General features: G+C 37.9%; 1 protein-coding gene across 1 annotated transcript in view; it reads right to left on the reverse strand.

The window, feature by feature from the left end:
• The window catches only part of DIAPH2 (diaphanous related formin 2), a gene marked incomplete in the record, with an annotated part of 842,722 nt that overhangs the window by 736,092 nt on the left and 84,034 nt on the right, over positions 1-22,596 (reverse strand). Inside the window, 2 exon segments of the mRNA XM_018044114.1 lie at positions 13,632-13,652; positions 19,906-20,010. Coding sequence (XP_017899603.1) covers positions 13,632-13,652; positions 19,906-20,010 — 126 coding nt within the window.

Consider the following 22,596-nt stretch of genomic DNA (forward strand, 5'->3'; position numbering starts at 1 on the left):
AAAGCTAATCTTGATGGATATGTAGGAGCTTGCTTGGCACACTCAAGAAGAGAAAGGCATTTTTGGCTCAAAGCAACAGAATGTGGCTTGATGTAGAGGAATTAAAGCAGAGGATGTTGGGGGAGGAACAAGATGACAGAACAGTAGGTGGGCGTAGAGTACCTCACTCTCCACGCATACATCAGGAACACAACCTTCAGACACAGAAGTGCTTGCAGAACACCAGCTGAGAGTGGACAGGAGTACCTGGCCACAGGAAAAGCATATATAAAACCATGCAAAACTCAGCAGGATGAAGGAACTAGGGGGAAAAACAGGAGTGTCAGTAGGACTGGACCTGCCCTCGGCAGGTGGGAGAATTCAACAGGGGTCCAATCTCCAAACAGGGGCAACTGTCTGAGTCAGAAGAGAAACATTTAAGGCTGAGAGTGAGGCAGCTGATCTCTGGCAGCCTAAATGGAATGAGAATCAGCCAGTCCTTGCCGCAGCCTTACATACCCCAGACAGGGACGCAGGTCCCCTAGAAGGTGCAGCAGCTGGGAGCTGGAGCATAGGGATTGCAGAGCAATGCCAGGGCAAGGGCTGAAGTGACTGCTGGGAGAGGGACCGCGGGGATATAAGGGAGGAGGCGCGGGGGAAAATGCCTGTGGAAGGAAGCCGAGGCAGCCATGGAAGCCATGAGTCACACATAGGGGGGTGGAGCCATCACCGTAGCCTCTCCCAACCAGGCAGCATCTGGCAGCTGGAATAATAGCGAGGCTGGCCCATCAAGCACCTGACATGTGGAACAACAGAGTAGGACCTCACCCAGGTTGCCCGTTAAAATGGCTGACGCGCTGAAGTACAGAGTAGGACTCCACCCAGGGTGCAGCTGGAGGACCTAGGCAGGGCGCCCCTTTACGTGCCTGATGCACCAATCTACAGAGTAGGACCCCAGCCAGAGGGGCCTCTCTATGTGCCTGATGTGCTGAACAATAGAGAAGGACCCCAGGCAAAGGAACCCTCTAAGTGCCTGAACCAGTGGAGCTATGGAGGAAGACTAGCCAATGAGGCCTTCTGATTGCCAGTTACCAGAAGCTCAGAAAAGGATTCTGATAGGGCCATAACTCCTGTGGCTGAGGCAGTCTATGTCCCTGCACACTTGGTCAGGTTACCCCCAGCTGTGCCACCTTCCCACTCAACCCTCACTGGGGCAAAGCTGCCACAGGCTAAGTCTTGTGTCTATACATGTGGGAAGGCTTCGCCAGTGTCCAGCTCTTTGCGACCCTGTGAACTGTGGCCTGCCAAGCTTCTCTGTCAGTGGGATTCTCCAGGGAAGAATACCGGAGTATATTGGCCAATGTTGGTTGCCACACCCTTGTAGAGCACTATATTTCCTGCTGCCCCAGCTGCCAACTCCTCTGAGAACCTGGTGCTGCCAAAACCCCTGCAACCTAAGCAGCTGCACCACCTCCACACCCACCCCTCAATGGGGCAGATGCAAGTCCTCCGGAATAGTCTCAGGAGCAAACCCCAGTGGACGACCCACATGCACAGGTAGAAATAAAACCACAACTGAAACCCAGGGGCAGTCTGGCTAAGGAAGAAGAGCCAAAACCTTCCCACCAGCTGTACAAGCTGCAGATTAAACCCACAGGATCAACTAGGCAAACTCTGTATCTATGAAATATATAAAAGGATACTGAGAGCGGTCACAAAAAAAAAAAAAAAAAACACACACACTAGTTCTGATAGCCGTGGACATTGGAGGCAAGAACACACAGGAGTAGAACCAGATGAGAATGCAAGCTGCCACACAGCAGGTCCACAGACCAGTGCAGCCTTGGAGGGCATCGTAGGGAAGAAAAGTGGACTGTGACTCCCAGAGAGGGAAAGGTCACTGACAGCAGTGACTCAAGAAAAATATTTACTATTCTTATATTTTGACTTGCTTCTTTTGGGGTTTCCTTTCTTTTTTTTTTAAGCTTCTTTTCCTCTGTTGTAGTTGTCAATTTTATTAGCACCATGATCTTTTGAGTTTCCTTTCTCAATCCTATTTTTCATTGCTGTTACAAAGGTCTGCCTCCACACTGGCTTTTTGCAGTTCTGTGGAGTTTTCCTTGTTTTTCTTCTTATTATTTATTTTTTTAAATTTCATATTTAAATGTTTTAAACCTATTATTCTTTCTACATTTATTCCTCTGTATGCTTTTCCTACTGTTCTTTCCCCCTTGCAGATAACCTAAATAAATATGTCTCCTTTATCTACCTCTCTTTAACTCTGCATTTCTATTCTTTCTTTTCTTTTTTTTTTTTTCTCACCATATTTGTTAGTTTTGTTTTCACTGTGATATTCCCCAGTTGGTACGTTGCTTTGGTTTGTTTTCCAGTTTGTGCTTTACTTTTGTTCTTAACTGGTAGATATCACTCTTGGTTTGCTTTGTTCCCTGGGTCAATCCACTGTACTTTATTTTTGTTGGACTGTTTTGATTTTGCTTATGGGTGTATATAAGAAGGCGTATATAAGAATATATATATATGTTTATAAGAAGGATGTATATAAGAAGGTGATGGCACCCCACTCCAGTACTCTTGCTTGGAAAATCCCATGGATCGAGGAGCCTGGTGGGCTGCAGTCCATGGGGTCACAAAGAGTCAGACACGACTGAGCGACTTCACTTTCACTTTTATGGGTGTATATGTATATGTGTATATTCCATTATTTTAATCATTATTTGCCTGATTCTGTAACTGCCATTTTTCTGGAGTTCATCTTTGGTTTCTTGTTGTTGTATATTTGTTTTAATCCCATTACATTCCATAAAAAACCACCTATCGAAAATCTGTACCTGGCCAGAGATAAAGCCCTGAGCCTTTGGAGTGGGAGCACTGACTCCAAGACCCTAGACTACCAGAGAACTCCTAGTCCTAGGGAGCGTCAAATAGTGAGAATGACCACAAAGACAACCACTTGTATATAAGACCTGGCATCACACAACTGCCAGTAGCACCCTGGGCACGACATCTCATCCAAACAACAAACAAGACAAAAATACAAACCCAATCGTCAGCAGACAGGATTGCCACCTCACTCAGCTCTGCCCACTGGAGGGAAAAAAAAATCACCACAAATCTCACCCTACAGGAAGTTTACACAAACCACTGGACAAGCCTTATGAGGGAAGAAATCAAAAGAAAGAAAGAATTCAACCTTGAAGCCTGGGAAAAGGAGACCTCGAACACAGTAAGTTAAAAAAAAATAATGAAAAGGTAAAGAAACACTGCACAAATGAAGGAATAAACTAGAAACACACAAGTCCAAATAAATAAGGAAGAATAGGCAAACTACCTGAAAACGATTTCAGAATAATAACTGAAAGATGATCAAAAACCTTGAAAATAGAATGGAGAAAATGCAAGAATCAATTTAAAAAGAACTACAAGAATTAAAGAAGGAACACACAGAGACAAACAACAAAATTACTTAAAATAAAAATACTCTAGAAAGAATCAATAGCAGAATATCTGAAGCAGAAATACGGATCAGTGAACCAGAACATAAAATGCTCAAAATAACTTCTGAAGAGCAGAATAAAGTAAAAACAATGAAAAGAACTGACATAGTCTCAGAGGCCTGTAAGACAATATTATACATACCAACATTTGAAATATAGGGTTCCCAGAAGAAGAGAAAAAGAAAGGGCATGAGAAAATTTTTGAAAAGATTATAGTTAAAAATTTCCCGAACATGGAAAGGGAATTAGTCAATCAAATCCAAAACTCACAAAGAGCCCTATAAAAGATAAACCCAAGGAGAAACATGCCAGTTCAGTTCAGTTCAGTCGCTCAGTCGTGTCCGACTCTTTGCGACCCCATGAGTTGCAGCACGCCAGGCCTCCCTGTCCATCACCAACTCCCGGAGTTCACTCAGACTCACGTCCATCGAGTCCGTGATGCCATCCAGCCATATTAGCCTCGGTCGTCCCCTTCTCCTCCTGCCCCCAATCCCTCCCAGCATCAGAGTCTTTTCCAATGAGTCAACGCTACACATGAGGTGGCCAAAGTACTGGAGTTTCAGCATTAGCATCATTCCTTCCAAAGAAATCCCAGGGTTGATCTGCTTCAGAATGGACTGGTTGGATCTCCTTGCAGTCCAAGGGACCCTCAAGAGTCTTCTCCAACACCACAGTTCAAAAGCATCAATTCTTCAGTGCTCAGCCTTCTTCACAGTCCAACTCTCACATCCATACATGACCACTGGAAAAACCAGAGTCTTCACCAGACGGACCTTTTTTGGCAAAGTAATATCTCTGCTTTTGAATATGTTTCCTAGGTTGGTCATAACTTTTCTTCCAAGGAGTAAGCATCTTTTAATTTCATGGCTGCAGTCACCATCTGCAGTGATTTTGGAGCCCAGAAAAATAAAGTCTGACACTGTTTCCACTGTTTCCCCATCTATTTCCCATGAAGTGATGGGAATGGATGCCATGATCTTCGTTTTCTGAATGTTGAGCTTTAAGCCAACTCTCCTCTTTCACTTCCATCAAGAGGCTTTTTAGTTCCTCTTCACTTTCTGCCATAAGGGTGGTGTCATCTGCATATCTCAGGTTATTTATATTTCTCCCGGCAATCTTGATTTCAGCTTGTGCTTCCTCCAGCCCACCGTTTCTCATGATGTACTCTGCATATAAGTTAAATAAGCAGGGTGACAATATACAGCCTTGATGTACTCCTTTTCCTATCTGGAACCAGTCTGTTGTTCCATGTCCAGTTCTAACTGTTGCTTCCTGACCTGCATATAGGTTTCTCAAGAAGCAGGTCAGGTGGTATACTATTGCCATGTCTTTCAGAATTTTCCACAGTGTATTGATATCCACACTGTCAAAGGCTTTGGCATAGTCAGTAAAGCAGAAACAGATGTTTTTCTGGAACTCTCTTGCTTTTTCCATGATCCAGCGGATGTTGGCAATTTGATCTCTGGTTCCTCTGCCTTTTCTAAAATCAGCTTGAACATCAGGAAGTTCACGGTTCACGTATTGCTGAAGCCTGGCTTGGACAATTTTGAGCATTACTTTACTAACATGTGAGATGAGTGCAATCATGCGGTAGTTTGAGCATTCCTTGGCATTGCCTTTCTTTGGGATTGGAATGAAAACTGACCTTTTCCAGTCCTGTGGCCACTGCTGAGTTTTCCAAATTTGCTGGCATATTGAGTGCAGCACTTTCACAGCATCATCTTTCAAAATTTGAAATAGCTCAACTGGAATTCCATCACCTCCACAAGCTTTGTTCATAGTGATGCTTCCTAAGGCCCACTTGACTTCACATTTCAGGATGTCTGGCTCTAGGTGAGTTATCACACCATCGTGATTATCTGGGTCATGAAGCTCTTTTTTGTACAGTTCTTCTGTGTATTCTTGCCACCTCTTCTTAATATCTTCTGCTTCTGTTAGGTCCATATCATCTGTCCTTTATCGAGCCCATCTTTGCATGAAATGTTCCCTTGGTATCTCTAATTATCCTGAAGAGATCTCTAGTCTTTCCCATTCTGTTCTTTTCCTCTATTCCTTTGCATGGATCACTGAGGAAGGCTTTGTTATCTCTTCTTGCTCTTCTTTGGAACTTTTCATTCATGCCAAGACACATACTAATCAAACTAACAAAGATTAAACACAAAGAAAGAATATTAAAAGCAGCAAGAGAAAAGCAACAAATAACATAAAAGGAAACCCCATATGTTTAACGGCTGATCTTTCAGCAGAAACTCTGCAGGCCAGAAGGAAATGGCAGGATATATTTATAGTAATGAAAGGGAAATATCTACAACTAAGATTACTCTACTGCCAAGGATCTCATTCAAAATTGTGGGGAACTCAAAAGCTTTTTAGACAAGCAAAAGTTAAGAGAATTCAGTAAAACCGAACCAGCTTTACCACAAATGTTAAAGGAACTTATATAATCAGGAAATATAAGAGAAGAAAAAGATCTACAAGAGAAAAGAGAAGAAAAAGATTTCCAGGAGAAATATCAATAACCTCTGATACACAGATGACACCACCCTTATGGCAGAAAGAAAAGAACTAAAGAGCCTCTTGATGAATGTAAAAGAGGAGAGTAAAAAGTTGGCTTAAAACTCAACATTCAGAAAACAAAGATGATGTCATCCAGTCCCATCACTTCATGGCAAATAGATGGGGAAACAATGTAAACAGTGAGAGACTTTATTTGGGGGGCTCCAAAATCACTGAAGATGGTGACTGCAACCATGGAATTAAAAGATGCTTGCTCCCTGGAAGAAAAGCTATGACCAACCTAGACAGCATATTAAAAAACAGAGACATTACTTTACCGACAAAATTCTGTATAGTCAAGGCTATGGTTTTTCCAGTAGTCATGTATGGATGTGAGAGTTGGACTATAAAGAAAGCTGAGCGCTGAAGAATTGCTGTTTTTGAACTGTGGTGTTGGAGAAGACTCTTGAGAGTCCCTTGGACTGCAAGGAGATCCAACCAGTCCATCCTAAAGGAAATCAGTCCTGAATATTCATTCGAAGGACTGATGCTGAAGCTGAAACTCCAATACTTTGGCCACCTGATGCGAAGAACTGACTCATTCCCTGATGCTGGGAAAGACTGAAGGCGGGAGGAGAAGGGGACGACAGAGGATGAGATGGTTGCATGGCATCACCAACGCAATGGACATGAGTTTGAAGAGGCTCCAGGTGTTGGTGATGAACAGGGAGGACTGGGGTGCTGCAGTCCATGGGGTCGCAAAGAGTCGGACACAACTGAGCAACTGAACTGAACTAAACTGAAACAATTAAGAAAATGGCAATAGGAATACACATATCAATAATTACTTTAAATGTAAACAGATTAAATGCTCAACCAAAAGATACAGACTGGCTGAATGGATATAAAACAAGACCTATATATATGCTGTCTACAAGAAATCTACTTCAGACCTAAAGACACATATAGACTGAAAGTGAGAGGATGGAAAAATATATTTCATGCAAATGGAAAGCAAAAGAAAGCTGGAGTAGCAATCCTCATGTAAGATAAAATAGACCTTAAAATGAAGCAGATTACAAGAGATAAGGAAGGACAGTACTAATGGTCAAGGGATCAATCCAATAGGAAGACATAACAATTGTAAATATCTGTGCACTCAACATTGGAGCACCTCAATACATAGAGAAACACTAACAGACAGAAAAGGAGAAAATTGACAGTAACACAATAATCGTAGGAGACTTTAATGCCCCACTTACACCAATGGACAGATCATCAAAACAGAAAATTAACAAGGAAACACAAGTCTTAAATGATATATTAGATGAGACAAATCTCATTGATATCTTCAGAACATTCCATCCAAAAGAAGAATACACTTTCTTCTCAAGTGTACATGGAACATTCTCTAGGACAGACTACATCCTGGGTCACAAAGCAAACCTCAGTAAATTTAAGAAAACTGTAATCATATCATGCATCTTTTCTGACCACAATGCTATGAGACTAAATATCAATTACAAAAAAAAAAAAACACCGTATAAAACACAAACACATGGAGATTAAACAATATATTTCTAAATAAAGAATAGGTTACTAAAGAAATCAAAATGGAAATCAAAAAATTCCCAGAAAATAAATGACAATGGAAACACAACTCCTCAAAATCTATGGGATACAGCAAAAGCAGTTCTAAGAGTGAAGTTTATAGCAATACAATCCTACCTCAAGAAACAAACAACAAAAAAAATTGGATAGACAACTTACTTTCCACCTAAAACAACTGGAAAAAGAAGAACCAAAAAACCCCAAAAGTAGTAGACGGGAAGAAATCATAAAGATCATAGCAGAAATAAATGATAAATGAAAAAAAAAGAAAAAATTAGTAAAGGTTAATAAAACTAAAAGCTGGTTCTTTGAGAAGATAAACAAAATTGACAAAGCTTTAGCCACACTTTTTAAGAAAATAAGAGAGAAGAATCAAATCAATAAAATTAGACAATGAAACAGGAGAGGTTACAACAGACAATGTAGAAATACAACAGATTACAGGAAATTATAATGAACAAGTATATGGCAATAAAATGGATAACCTGGAAGAAATGAACAGAATCTTAGTAAAGATCATTCTTCCAAGACTGAACCAGGAAGAAATAGAAAGTATGAACAAATCAATTACAAGCACTGAAATCAAAACTGTGCCCAAAAATCTCCCAAAAAACAAAACCCCAGGGCCAGATGGCTTCATAGGGGAATTCTACCAAACATTTAGAAAAGAGCTAATGCCTATCCTTCTAAAATTCTTTCAAAAAAAACTGCAGAGGAAGGAACACTTCCAAACTCATTCTATAAGGCCACCATCACCCTGATGCCAAAACCAGACAAAGACAACACGGAAAAAGAAAACTAAAGGCCAATATCACTGATGAACATAGATGCAGAAAAAGCCTTTGACAAAATTTTAAGACACTGATGAAAGGAATCAAAGATGAAATAAACAGATAAAGATATATTCCATGTTCCTGGGAAGGAAGAATCAATATTGTGAAAATGACTATACTACCAAATACAATCTACAGATTCAACATGATCCTAACAATTACCAGTGGCATTTTTCACAGAACTAGAACAAAAAATTTCACAATTCATATGGAAACACAAAAGACCCTGAATAGCCAAAGCAATCTTGAGAAAGAAGAATGAAGCTGGAGGAATCAACCTTCCTGACTTCAGATTATACTACAAAGGTACAGTCATCAACACAGTATGGTACTGGCACAAAAACAGAAATATAGACCAATGGAATAAGATAGAAAGCCCAGAAATAAACCCATGCACCTATGGGCACCTTATTTTTGACAAAGGAGGAAAGGATATACAATGGGGCAAAGTGGTGTTGGGAAAACTGGACATCTACATGTAAAACAACGAAAGTAAAACACCTCCTAGCACCATACACAATGATAAACTCAGAATGGATTAAAGACCTAAATGTAAGACAAGAAACTATAAAACCCTTAGAGGAAATCATAGGCAGAACACTCAACATAAATCAAAGCAAGATTCTCTATGACCTATGTCCTAGAGTAATGGAAATAAAAACAAAAGTAAACAAGTGGGACCTGATTAAACCTAAAAGTTCTTGCACAGCAAAGGAAACTATAAACAAGGTGAGAAGACAACCCTCAGAATGAGAGAAAATAATTGCAAATGAAACGACTGACAAAGGATTAATTTCCAAAATATACAATCAACTCATTCAACTCAAAAGCAGAAAAACACACAATCCAATCAAAAAGTGTGAAAAAGACCTAAACAGACATTTCTCCAAAGAAGACATACAGATGGCTAACAAACACATGAAAAGATGCTCAACATCACTTATTATTAGAGAAATGCAAATCAAAACTACAATGAGATATCACCTCCCACCATTCAGGATGGCCATCATCTAAAAGTCTACAAATGCTGGAGAGGGTGCAGAGAAAAAGGAACGCTCTTGCACTGTTGGTGGGAATGTAAGTTTATATAGCCACTTTGGAAGATGGTATGGAGATTCCTTAAAAAACTAGGAATAAAACCACCATATGACCCACCAATCCCACTCCTAGACACATATACCCCAATGTTCATTGCAGCACTATTTGCAATAGCTCAAACATGGAAGCAACCTAGATGTCCATCGACAGATGAATGTATAAAGAAGTTGTTGTATTTATACACGATGGAATATTACTCAGCCATAAAAAGGAACACATCTGAGTCATTTCTAATGAGGTGGATGAACCTAGAGCCTATTATACAGAGTGAATTAAGTCAGAAAGACAAATATTGTATACTAACACATATATATGGAATCTAGAAAGATGGTACTGAAGAATTTATTTGCAGAGCAGCAATGGAGAAACAGACACAGAGAACAGACTTATGGACACGGGGAGAAGGGAGGAGAGGGTGAGATGGATGGATAGAGTAACATGGAAACTTAATATGTGAAATAGCCAATGGGAATTTCCTGTATGTCTCAGGGAACTCAAACAGGGGCTGTGTATCAAACTAGGGGGTGGAATGGGGAAGGAGATTGGAGGGAGTTTCAAGAGGGAGGGGACATATGTATACCTATGGCTGATTCATGTTGAGGTTTGACAGAAAACAACAAAGTTTTGTAAAGCAATTATCCTTCAATTAAAAAATAAACTTTTTTAAATTTTATTTTATTATTATTTTTTTTTACTTTACAATATTGTATTGGTTTTGCCATACATCAACATGAATCTGCCATGGGTGTACACGTGTTCGCAATCCTGAACTTTAACATTTTTTTAAAAAAATAGGATGTTAACGAACTGCCAAGTGTTCCCATACAGACAGGGGATAGATGCATGTAAAAGTGCAGCTAGAGGTGAAATCAGAAAAGATCACAAAGAGAATAGGGAGCCATCTGAAAGTCTGAGGGGTAGCAGCAGCATTTCTGGTAACCACATAGAGCATTCATGGGTAAGCGTGAGAGCAAAGACTAGGAGAGTATTGAGGAGGCAACAACAATCAACAGGAGTGTTACATGATGGGTCTGAAATTAGGGGAGAGAACTGAGAGTTATTTAGGAGAAATAATCAACAGAACTTGATAACTGATTATGGAGAAACTGGTAATCTTGCAGTGGCTTCCGGCACAGGTCATTGGATTGTTTATGTTGTCACAACCAGAAATATAGGCAGGTTCTGGCCCACATTAAAATAAGCTCTAGATTCATTTATTGCCCCAAACTCTGTTATTTAACCCTATCCTACACCTAAGCCTCCAGTTTAACGCAGGGCCTCACTGACTCTCACATGTCTCCTAGCTAGCCCCCTCAACAAACATCTATGCCAATCCAGTATTTCTCAAAGTGTGCTCTTTATTCTAACTAATCAGGATGTCCTGTGGTGCTTGATAAAAATGCAGAATTCTTGGCCTTATTCCAGACCCCATGAGGGACAAAATTTGTATTTTGGTACTTTCAACTTTGAGAACCATCAGCATGATCCAGCCTACCTACTACTGTCCAATTCATTTTTCTTAAACTCTGTTTTCCTCATGTCACTTGCTTGCTCAAACTGATTTCTAATCTTCTACCTGGACTTTAAGATCTTCTTTTAACTTGATTTTTTAATCTTTCCAATATACATTTTTGTTCTGTACAAAATCAACCTCATTTCTCATTTCTTCCTTCTCGCCCACCTGTCGTACCCTCTCCCAAATACAATTTGGTTCTCTTTCCAAGCTTTTGCATTGAATATTACTTCCACAATCTGAGACCTTTTCCATCATTTCCCCTCCCCTGTCAAATCCCAACCACCATATCCTGAAAGTCTAGAAATCTGCATGGATTTTTCTCTAATCAGTCTAACCCACCTTATATCTCCTGCCTGATACATAATATTGCTATGGCACAATTAACAGGTACAATTTAACATTTGATTATTTCAACATATATTATTGCAATGATAAGGTTTTATTCTTATTTTCCAGTCATTAGTGCACCTAGCACACTTCTTGGTACACAATAAGCACTAAAGAAATATTTGCTGATTTTGGAAATCATCCCAAAAGATGGATGGCATTTCCCCCCCAATGTCACACGAATCTGTTAGGTAGATAGAATGGGAAACAGGAGTCCAGAATGGCGGTGGCTAAAAGATAAGGAAGGGAAAACCCACAAAAATAGAACAAAGGAAGGTTTGAGGGCTGGAGTGAGGACCTCAGGTAGAACAAACAACACTCCTGGCTAGCCCAATTTACACAGGGCAGGCCCGGGCAGGGGGGAAAGCAGATAGAAAGAGAAGCCCAAGGGAATCTCTCTTTCTCTCTCTCTTTCTCTCTCTCTCTCGATGGATTTTCCTGCTATTTTCTAAATAAAATGGAGCTGTAACACTGAGCTGAAACACTGATTTGTCTAAGAGCTATAACATGGTCTGTTCGTGACCTGAGAGCTATAACACGGTCTGTCCAAGACCCGAGAGCTGTGACACACCAGGGCTTTAATGTCCGTCACTCCAAACCTTTGTTGTGACGAGACAGAACCAAGGAGCATACACTCGCCTGACAAAGACAAAAAGAGGACTTCAATTTTTAAAAGCAAAACAAATGTAAATATATTCACTATTCTAGATACCTGGTGATGTTAAAGAGAATGTTTTCTGGGGCAGGGAGCAGGGGAGGGTGGATAAATTGGGAGACTGTGACTGACATACATACACTACGATGGGAGTGTGCATGCTCAGTCGTGTCCGACTCTTTGCGACCCCATGGACTGCAGCCCACCAGACTCCTCTGTCCATGGGATTCTCCAGGCAAGAGTACTGGAGTGGGTTGCCGTGCCTTCCTTCAGGGGATCTTCACGACTCAGGGATCGAACCCACATCTCCTGTGTCTCCTGCATTGGCAGGTAGATTCTTTATCACTGTGCCACCTCAGGAAGCCCATATACACACTAGCATATATAAAATAGATAGCTTATAAGAACCTGCTGCATAGCACCGGAAACTCTACTCAATACTCTGTAATGGTCTGTATGAGAAAAGAACCTGAGAAACAGTGGATATATGCATATGAATAACTGATTTACTTTTCTGTACATCTGAAACTAACACAACACTGTAAATCCACTAAACTCCAATAGAAATTTTAAAAAAAGATAATGTTTCCTGGCCTGTTTTCTAAATACAGACTGCTTAATCATGAAGGCAAGGTAATTACAAATAGCTCTTAATTAAAATACAGGCCCCTTTTGGTGTACTGATGTAATAGTGTATCATGTAATTGTGGTACTGCAATGTAGTGTCTCGTGTATATAAGCTTTAGATCAGCAGTCCCCAACCTTTTTGGCACCAGGGACCAGTTTCACGGAAGACTATTTTTCCACAGACGGGGATAGGTGAGGATGAGTTCAGGAATATTCAACCATATTGCATTTATTGTGTACTTTATTGCTAATCTAATACCATCGCTGATCTGACTGGAAGTACTGGTCTGCAGCCTGGAGATTGCGGACCCCTGCATAGATAACAGCAACTGAAAGAACCTTAAAAGATAATGCAAGCCAATCACTTCAATTCAACTACTTAATAACTGAACCTCAGAGAAATTATATGACTTGCCCAAAGTCACAAAGCTGATGAGTAGCACCCAGCAAAGATAAGCACCCAGGCTTCCTGACTGAACATCAAAGGTTGCTTTCATTACACCATGTGCTCAGAGATACTAAAGTCAAAGTAAGATGCTTCAGTAAGAATTTCTGTTAGCATAAGTGAAACTTTTAGGAGTCTCTCCCTGCTATCCTGAAAAGCTGAGGTAAAACACACCTCAGAATCGTAAAGAATGACACAGGCACAGTTCCAAAAAAATTTTTTTAAAGAAGTAAAACTTTCTAAGACAAAATATACAATCATATTCCAGTTCTAAAGTATTTCCCAGAGCCACAGGAAAAATACTTACATAGTTAAATTCTAATCATGTGATCTTAACATTCATCTTACTACTTTGGTAATATATACACCAAAAGAAGAACCAAACACATAACATACTAGGAGCAAAAATCACTCAATCTCCAAAAGCACGAATTCACATCTAAGGGTAAAACGCATCTTTGGTACTCACCATAACTTTACTTCCAACTATCTGCATGCAGAGGTCAACGGAGAGTAGTTATGGTGTAAAAAAAAAAAAAAAAAACAAACAGCAACAGTATTAATAATCAGAAGCTTTTCATAGAAGTGTTTAGTAAATTAGTAAATAGCACCTCTATGTGTACTTTTAATATTTTAGATCTAGAGGTTAAATACATCAGTACTGATTTCTACCATATTCCAAAAATGCATAAAGTCGGCAGAATAAAGATTCCCAAATAAAATTATTACCATTTGAGGATTTTTTTTAAGTTTTCTGTAATGGACTTCTCAACTAGTTGTAGTATAAATATCAAATAATGCAAGATTAAGTGCAATCAGGCATCAGATATTTTATCAGCCCACAACCTCTCAAAAAATTATCATGAGAAAATTGAATTTTATTCTAATATTGTTTTTTTTTTCCTTTCCTTGTTTTAACAGGTACACTATAAAGCTTGAAGTTAGGTATTTTAGAATATAAATTTTGTACTTAAAGTCATGTGTTTAAGTTAATAAATAAACTTTAGGTTGAAAGCTTGAAATTTTATATTGTTATGAATTTAAGGTTTAAAATATTGTTTTATATTATACTTGAAAATTAAAAAGAAGATAGACTGCTTATGATTCTAGTTTTCTAGGTCATCCTAGCATTTCTATTATAACAACACAGTCTTCTATATAATGTGAAGACAAGTAAGCAGTTTGTATTTAAATATACTTATTCAGAAGGAGGAAATAGTTCAAAAATTACAGCCTCAATTGAGTTTTTCTTATGGTGAAGAGATAAGAGAATTCGTAAGAATTTGTGCTTAAGAAGGCAAGAACTAAAATCATAGTCCTAAAGTATAATTTTATGCCAGAATCCAAATAAAAATCATTGTTATCAGATTCCTACACTTGAATATCAAGTAATGTTCAAAAAAAGTTCATCCATAATCTAAAACTATTAATCTGATAGCACATATTATCAATACATGTTCTAATTATTAGCTAGTACTTTAAAGATAAAAACCAAATATAACTGAAATCCCAATAAGAATCCCAAGTTTAACAGGATACTACAAGATACAAAAAGAAACGACAGTTTCCTAATTAATTATTTCAGAGGACTCCATGAATCTCCAAATAGAAAAGCAGCTTTCTTAAATATTCATTCGACAGACTATCTACAGACGGCGACTATTTAGTTGAATAAAAGCCTCTGTGGTGCCGTTAACAGTCTTCTGAAATGAAAGATACAATACTGACCTAAATTATTTCCTCCCACCAAAAAGAGGTCTTATTTGTCCCATGTTTATTTAGCACAGGCATGAAATTAAAAAAAAAAAAAAAAGAATTGCAAGCCTGTCTCAACAATTTAAGCAGGTCTATAGTATTCTGATTGCAAAATGACTGCATTTAGCCAAAGCATATACAGCAAACAGCTTAGATGAATGAGCCAAGAAAAGCTGAAAGAAACTGGTCTGGTCATGTTTGGGTTCAGCTGTTTCACTGTATCTAGGTGATGTCTGGCAAAGACTTGAGAAAGAAAGTACCTGAGAGTGGCAAAGGCAAAACCATGCATACATGTGTGTGTGTGTGCTAAGTCACTTCAGTCGCGTCTGACTCTGTGTGACCCTGTGGACTGTAGCCTGCCAGGCTCCTCCGTCCATGGGATTCTCCAGGCAATACTGGAGTGGGTTGCCATGCCTTTCTCTAGGAGACCTTCCTGACCCAGGGATCAAACCCATGTCTCTTGTGTCTCCTGCATGGGTAGGCAGGTTCTTTACCACTAGTGCCACCTGGGAAGCCAATGCATATATACACACATACAAAAAGATATACTCCAAGTCTTAACTGCTTATGATGTATGTGTGTGTGCCTAGTCACTCAGCTGTGTCTGCCTCTTTGCAACCCCATGGGCTGTAGCCTGCCAGGCTTCTCTGTCCATGGGATTCTCTAGGCAAGAATACTCGAGTGGTTGCCATGCCTTCCTCCAGGGGATCTTCCCCACCCAGGGATAGAACTCAGGCCTCCCACATTGCAGATAGATTCTTTACCATCTGAGCTGCCAGGAAAGCCTGCTTATGATATGGGCTTATCTGAAAATATTAAGCAATGTATTTGGTATCACTATTTTAAATTATTTGCTACTGAGAGTTTTTTTAATCAATGCTACCTTTCAATGTATCTTCAAAAACTGTAACTTTACATATTTTTAAATCTCAACCTCAAAGACTGTGATTTAAGTTAGAAATAAATTAGTTTCTTAATATTCTCATATGGACACTGACATCTGGCAAACTAACGTTCGGATTTCAGTGACTAATTTTTTCCCCATAAACGTCTACGCATGTGTGCGCAGTGGCTCATTCATGTCCGACTTTTCGACCCCATGGACCGTAGCCCACCAGGCTCCTCCATCCATGGGATTCTCAAGACAAGAATATTGTAGTGATTTCCTTCTCCAGGGGATTTTCCTAACCCAGGGATCGAACCTGCATCTCCTGCTTGGCAGGCAGATTGTTTACTATCTGAACCACAAGGGAATACCCACATAAAAATCTATATATACTGTTAAAATATAACATGCAAGATTCCCTCTAAATCATTGATGTCTTCTGCCTCTCAGGATTATGAATAGGTATGACAATGTTGCAATTTTTTTTAACTTGTGGTTTTCATTTTATTTGAAATCCACTGACACTGTGTGCAATATACCATGACAGCTGCTGACAATGTGGAGGGCATGTTGGGATGCAAGCATGAATGTGTCACATTGCTGCCTTGAGGAATGTAGGTTTTGGGGATGGGAGTCAGATAAGGAGGAAGCCCATGGGAACCACACAGGAAAAAGGCAGGGACGCTGAGAGTGCATCTGCTCAGCAATTGTTTGGGGGCAGAGAAGCACAAAGCTTTGAATGGGCGTGTGTTTGGGGTGATGCCAGGGTGAAGGTGAAGAGAACAAGAAAAGGCTGGGTGACATGAAGCCGCTGATGTTCCGTAGTGAGTTGAGCAGTAGTGAAGAGGGCAGGGAGGCTGGCAGATGTCACACTAAACAACCCAGTGAGTGCACGTTGCAATATTAACAAAGCTTGGTTTTCTACTTCTGAAAACTTATGTTGGTGCTGTGAAAACAAAGACTCTTCCAGATTATCTGTGGCCAAATTATCTACATGTACCCGGGCCTCCCTGGTGGCTTAGATGGTAAAGAATCTGCCTGCAATGCAGGAGACCCAGGTTTGATCCATGGGTTGGGAAGATCTCCTGGAGAAGGAAATGTCAAACCACTCCAGTATTTTTGGCGTGGGAAATACTGGGGATAGAGGAGCCTGCAGGGCTACAGACCATGGAGCTGCAAAGAGTCAGAAATGACTTAGCAACTAAACAAGATCAAGACCATAACCACGCTTGTTACGGAAAGCAAGAGTCCAGTTCCAGCAGAGAAGAGACTCTTTTCCACTCCCTTACTAAGTCCATTCATCACTGACAGAGTTACTCAAGGTACTTTTTCCTTTGCATTCACACAACATCTTCTATTATGGAATTTGAAGAGGAAAAAACTAAGCAATAGTTTTCATCATTATCTTTTAATTTCCTTTATATTCTCTTATCCCAGGCTAATTTTGGCATGATCAGTTACACAACAAAAGACTCCCCTTTGCTTTAGAAACAGGTTTTGTGTCTAAACCCATGTATTAGTTTCATCTGGCATTACTGTCCTTCCCACAAACCCAGGAGAATGACGGATATTGCTTATTGAGTACATATTTTGTTTTTCAATTCCATATAAAATGATGAAAGCAGGTGTTAAAGGGGGAAATGTACAATTTATGTTTAAATTTAACTATAATTTTCACATTTTACATATGACTTATGATAAAACATTTTTCTACCAGGTACTCTAGACCTTAAATTTGCTTTTACTTCAAGATAAAAGTTCTGACTATTTGCAAAACATTTTCATAAAGCAGTGGTTACAATCATATCTACTTTAAATGTGGAAGCATTTTTAATCAGTGTGTCAATATAACAACAAAAAAGCATAAAAGAGTATGACATGCAAAGTATCCTTAAAGCCTAATAAAAGCCAGCAGGATGGAACCCTTAGTTATACATAGATAAATGGTCATAGGTGACATTATAATTCATGCAAATTTTATTGTCATGGTCACAAAGAGATCGCAAAAGATGAGAGGATGGTTTGTCACTAAATGGCATCCCTCTCACCTTCAAAAGGAAATAACATACGCAATTTTCTTTGTTTTCACCACCGAACACAGTACTAACAATTGTCTCTCCAAAGTGAGAAAACTTTAAAACATGCTTATCAATAGGCTTTCTTTCATCATATTTAGTCCATGAAAAATACAAGCAAATAAAACATATAACCTTAGAGCACTAATGAAAGTTCTAGACGCATGTCAAGTGACCTTTGTGTGCTAAAGGAAGCAAATAAGGATCATATACTAAATAGTTATTTGTATCGATTTTGAGACTAATGCCTTTAGTATAGTTTTCATGTCTTTTGAGAAATTTTCAATTTCCATTTTTCAAATAAATCAATTCAAGACAGCTCAGCCAACGTTTACCCCAAGTTTAGCATTTTAATCTGAAAAATGAGTATATAAATCAGTGTGCTTTTTTTCAGTCAGTTAAAGAGGAAACAATACGAAGATAAATGAAAACAAGTTCTACATAGAGATTGAGTCAAAATCAAAAGGTTAAGAAGTAAGAGCTTCATACAATTTTCATTATATTCAGTTCCGCTTATGCAAACAAAAACAACAAATGAGCCAGAGACAATAACAAAATCTTGCCGTTAAAATCAGCACCTAATTATTTATATATAATTATCTGTACTTTGCACTCAGATATAACTATATAGATTTACTAGTGTATTTGCCTTTAGGTATTTGAAAAATAACACTGCATGTACACCCTGCATTTCCTAAAGCATTTTACTGGGAACAATAACTTGAGGGCAAAAATGAGAAGAGATTCATCAGAATTTCAAAGTAAAACCCTATGCCTCACCTAATTCTATTGAAAATGAGGCTCAAGGTAAATTTCACTTATCACTTGAAACACATTTCTGCCCTTGGACACCAGAAGCAAATTAAAAAACATGCTGTTGTTCTGCTATGGCAGAGCTACAATGCGTTATGTTTAAATAGTTCAGCATTCAGATTTAGCTTACTTAAAGTACAATACGGAATCAATACAATTGTAGAACTCAGACAAAATGCATCGGTAATTGCCACTGCAATTACTGTACTGAAACAGCATTAATAGGATAGCCAAGTAATTTTAGAATATATTTTCCCAAAGAAGAACTATTTTATTCACTGGTCAACTTTTTAAATTTAAAATATGTATGCCTTAAATGTAAATATATGTGTGTAATATACATGTCACACAAACATAAAATCACTGTGTGTTTGAGTGTACATATATAACATACAACATATATGTTATATATGTACACATTCATAGTGATTTTATGAACTCTGTGAAAAGCTTCTTCTTTACAGAAATGTAAAAGATACAGTCCACTATTTCAAAAAATATTTTTTGTTACTAAAATAAATCAAATTTCCAGACTCTTTTTGGAAGCACTTTAGGAAATAAACAAAGCAATATATTCCACTAAAACATGAAGTTTTTCCTGCTGCAGACAAGCCTTTTCAATGAATCTAATTTTAATTCTTTTGAGACACAAATAGATTTCACTAAAGTTCCTATTAAACACCTTCCTTTATGTTAAATTAAGCTGTAGAAGAACAATTACGAGGTAGTTTACATAGGTAGTATCACAAAAAATAAAAACAAACTGCTTATTTTAAAAATTGCTATAAATTTCAAGTAAGCAAATACCAGACATATAACTTTAATGTAAACTTAGTTAAATCTTGTGACTTGGCTATGTTTGTCCTTCCTCAAAATGTGAAGTGTTCCTATAACAAACTGTATATTAAGTGGAATAACTACAAATTGCTATTTGTTAGCAAGTGCACAAAACCTCAGCTCCAAAATTTAACCGGATTAACTCAGAGCCAACTATTCTTAGTCTGTTTTGTTTATAAGAATGGAAATCTCTCTTTAAGAACAGTTTTGAAATATATATATATATATATATAATGTATTAAAGTACCTATCTACACTTCTTTTATGAAGTCTATGTAAGTACACTGAGGCAAGAACTTGGAGATCTGAAGTTTGTTTCTTTTAAGCAGATAATGCTGAGCTCATTATATGGATGCTGGAAGAGTCTCACTACTTACAGATTTGGCAGTAGCAGAAATATACTGGACGACCATCTCACGCTTGGTGGTAAAATCTTTGTTTCGTAAAGGAGCTTTTCGCTCTTCATTAAGGTTCATGTCCTCCTGTTAAAAATATTGATTGTATTAGCAAATTTCTGCTTATGAGTTTCAAAGGTGATTAACAAATATTAAGCAACAAAGTTCTACTGTATATCAAAAGGAATTATATTCAATATCCTATAATAAACTATAATATAAAAGGATATGGCAAAGAATATATATATATGCCTAAATCTCTGTGCTGTACAGTACAAATTAACACAACATTGTAAATCAACTATACTTCAACAAAATAAACTTTAAAAAAGAAAAATTAATGTTCTCTGTATTAAAATAGTAAGTCATGCTCTATCAACAACCATCATTTTTCGGCTCCTTCATTATTATTTTTCACTCTATATACCCTAATGTCATATAAATTTTACCATATATTTATAGTTCATATTGCTACCTACTCAATGAGTAGAAATAAGAAAAAAATTTTAACTATTCCACAGAATAAACTGGCAGTTTATAGCACAGATATACATTATACAACTTTAGCAAAGTTATTTTTTTTACCCGGATAGCAAAAATAAACAAATAAACACTTTACTACTTGGCATATGTTCCCTTAGGATAATTATTATCTAGAAGAGCAAATATAATTTGTAAATTATAGGAAATATATATCTACAATATGTTACTGAAGAAAGATTCATGTGAAGCTGCTGAATTGGGGGAAAACATCAGAAACATAGTTACCTGCATTGGGATAAAAAAGACCACTAACTGGAAAGAAAAATATTCAGTTACAACATATCGTTTTGAGGTTCAATAAGCTTTGATTTGGTTGGAAATGTTCCTTTATATTGTGATACACAGACATATAACATTTTCACTAGATAAATCATTTTTTCTTCATTTTGAAACTCATGTTAACCCCTGAAACATATTAAGACACACTTGAAGGGTCATAACACCAAATTGGAAAGGACTACACCTCCAAAATCAACATCAAATGAAAAGACAACATACAGGACGTGTGAAAATGTTTATAAGTCATACATCTGATACGGGGCTTGTAGCCAAAGTATAAAAAGAAGCCCTACAAATCAACAATAGACAAATAACCCAACTACAAGTGGACAAAGGATTTGAACAGACATTTCTCTAAAGAAGCCATACAAATGGCCAATAAGCACATGAGTTTCAACATCACTATTCACCAAGGAAATGCAAATCAAAACCACAGTGAGACACCGCTTCACTCCCACAGTAAGAAAGGCTATGACAGAAAAGATAATAGCAATTGTTGGTGAGGATGTGGAGAAACTGAAACCCTTACACACTGATGGTAGGAATATGAGATGAGATAGCCACTTTGGAAAATAGTCTAGTAGTTCCTCAAAACGTTATACGTAGAGTTACCACATGACTCAGCTTATACCCAAGACAAATGAAAACACATGTCCACACAAAAACTTGTACTTGAATGTTCATAGCAGAAACATTAGAGTGGAAACAATTCCAATGTCCATCAAATTATGAATGGATAAAAAAGTGTCATATGTCCATAATATGGACTATTATTCAGCCACAAAGACGAATGAAGTACTGATACATTCTATACTCCATGGATGAAAATTGAAATCACATTATGCTAAATGAAAGAAGTAGATCACAAAAGGCCATACATTACATGATTCCATTTATACTAAATATTCAGAACAGGCAAACCTATAGAGATTTGTGAATTAGTGGCTGTCAGGGGCAGGGCAAGAGGGGATAGGAGAACTGGGGTGTGACTGCCAACAGGTATGGTGTTTCATTTGTGGGTGATAAAAATGTTCTAAGAGTGAATGTTGTGATGGTTGCACGACTCTTTGAATACATGAAGAAAAAAGAAACACTGAACTGTATACTTTAAGAGGATGAATTTTATGGCTATGGCTTCTGAATGGTATCTTGATTTTTTAAAACAAGAAAAAGAAATCAGTATTTTTATCCCTTTACTTGCTTAGTAATTCTAAACATTACTAGTTTTTAATCAACTAAACGAATGGACAAAGAAAAATACTATAATAATTTTAAAAAATCATGTATAAGAACGTGGGGGAAAAAACAAAGGATCCATAAAAAGTAATCAGACTGCATCTATGTGTTGAATAGTAACTTCAATGACACCAGTATCTCATGATATATAGTTGCACTCACTGCAGTGACTCCTACAATGATTAATTCATAATCAATATCTATAAATTTCATGTATATATACCTGACCCCCTTCCCAATTATCTCTATCACTGTCTCTACCTCTACTTTTCCTATCTTATTTCATTTCTCATTTGTACATCTTACTTGTTAATGATTTACTTGAAGCCAGGCTCTCTTTCTCTCTCAAAGGCCAGATCTAGCATTGTTGAATCAAAGTGAGAATACACAGAAATGAGGCTGGATAGCACTTTATAAAGTCCACAGATATTCACCTATGTTCTGTGTCCACTTCAACTAACAGGGAACTCACTACCTCCACACGCAGTCCTTCCCATTATAGGGTAGTTTAACTTTTGCCAAGTTTTACTTTGGAGGACTGGATCTGAAATATGCACAACAAAATATTAACATCATGTTAAGGTGGCAAGATCATATCATTATTTTTTCTTCTCT

Source organism: Capra hircus (genome assembly GCF_001704415.2).
Source record: "Capra hircus breed San Clemente chromosome X unlocalized genomic scaffold, ASM170441v1, whole genome shotgun sequence".
Classification (NCBI taxonomy): Eukaryota; Metazoa; Chordata; class Mammalia; order Artiodactyla; family Bovidae; genus Capra; species Capra hircus.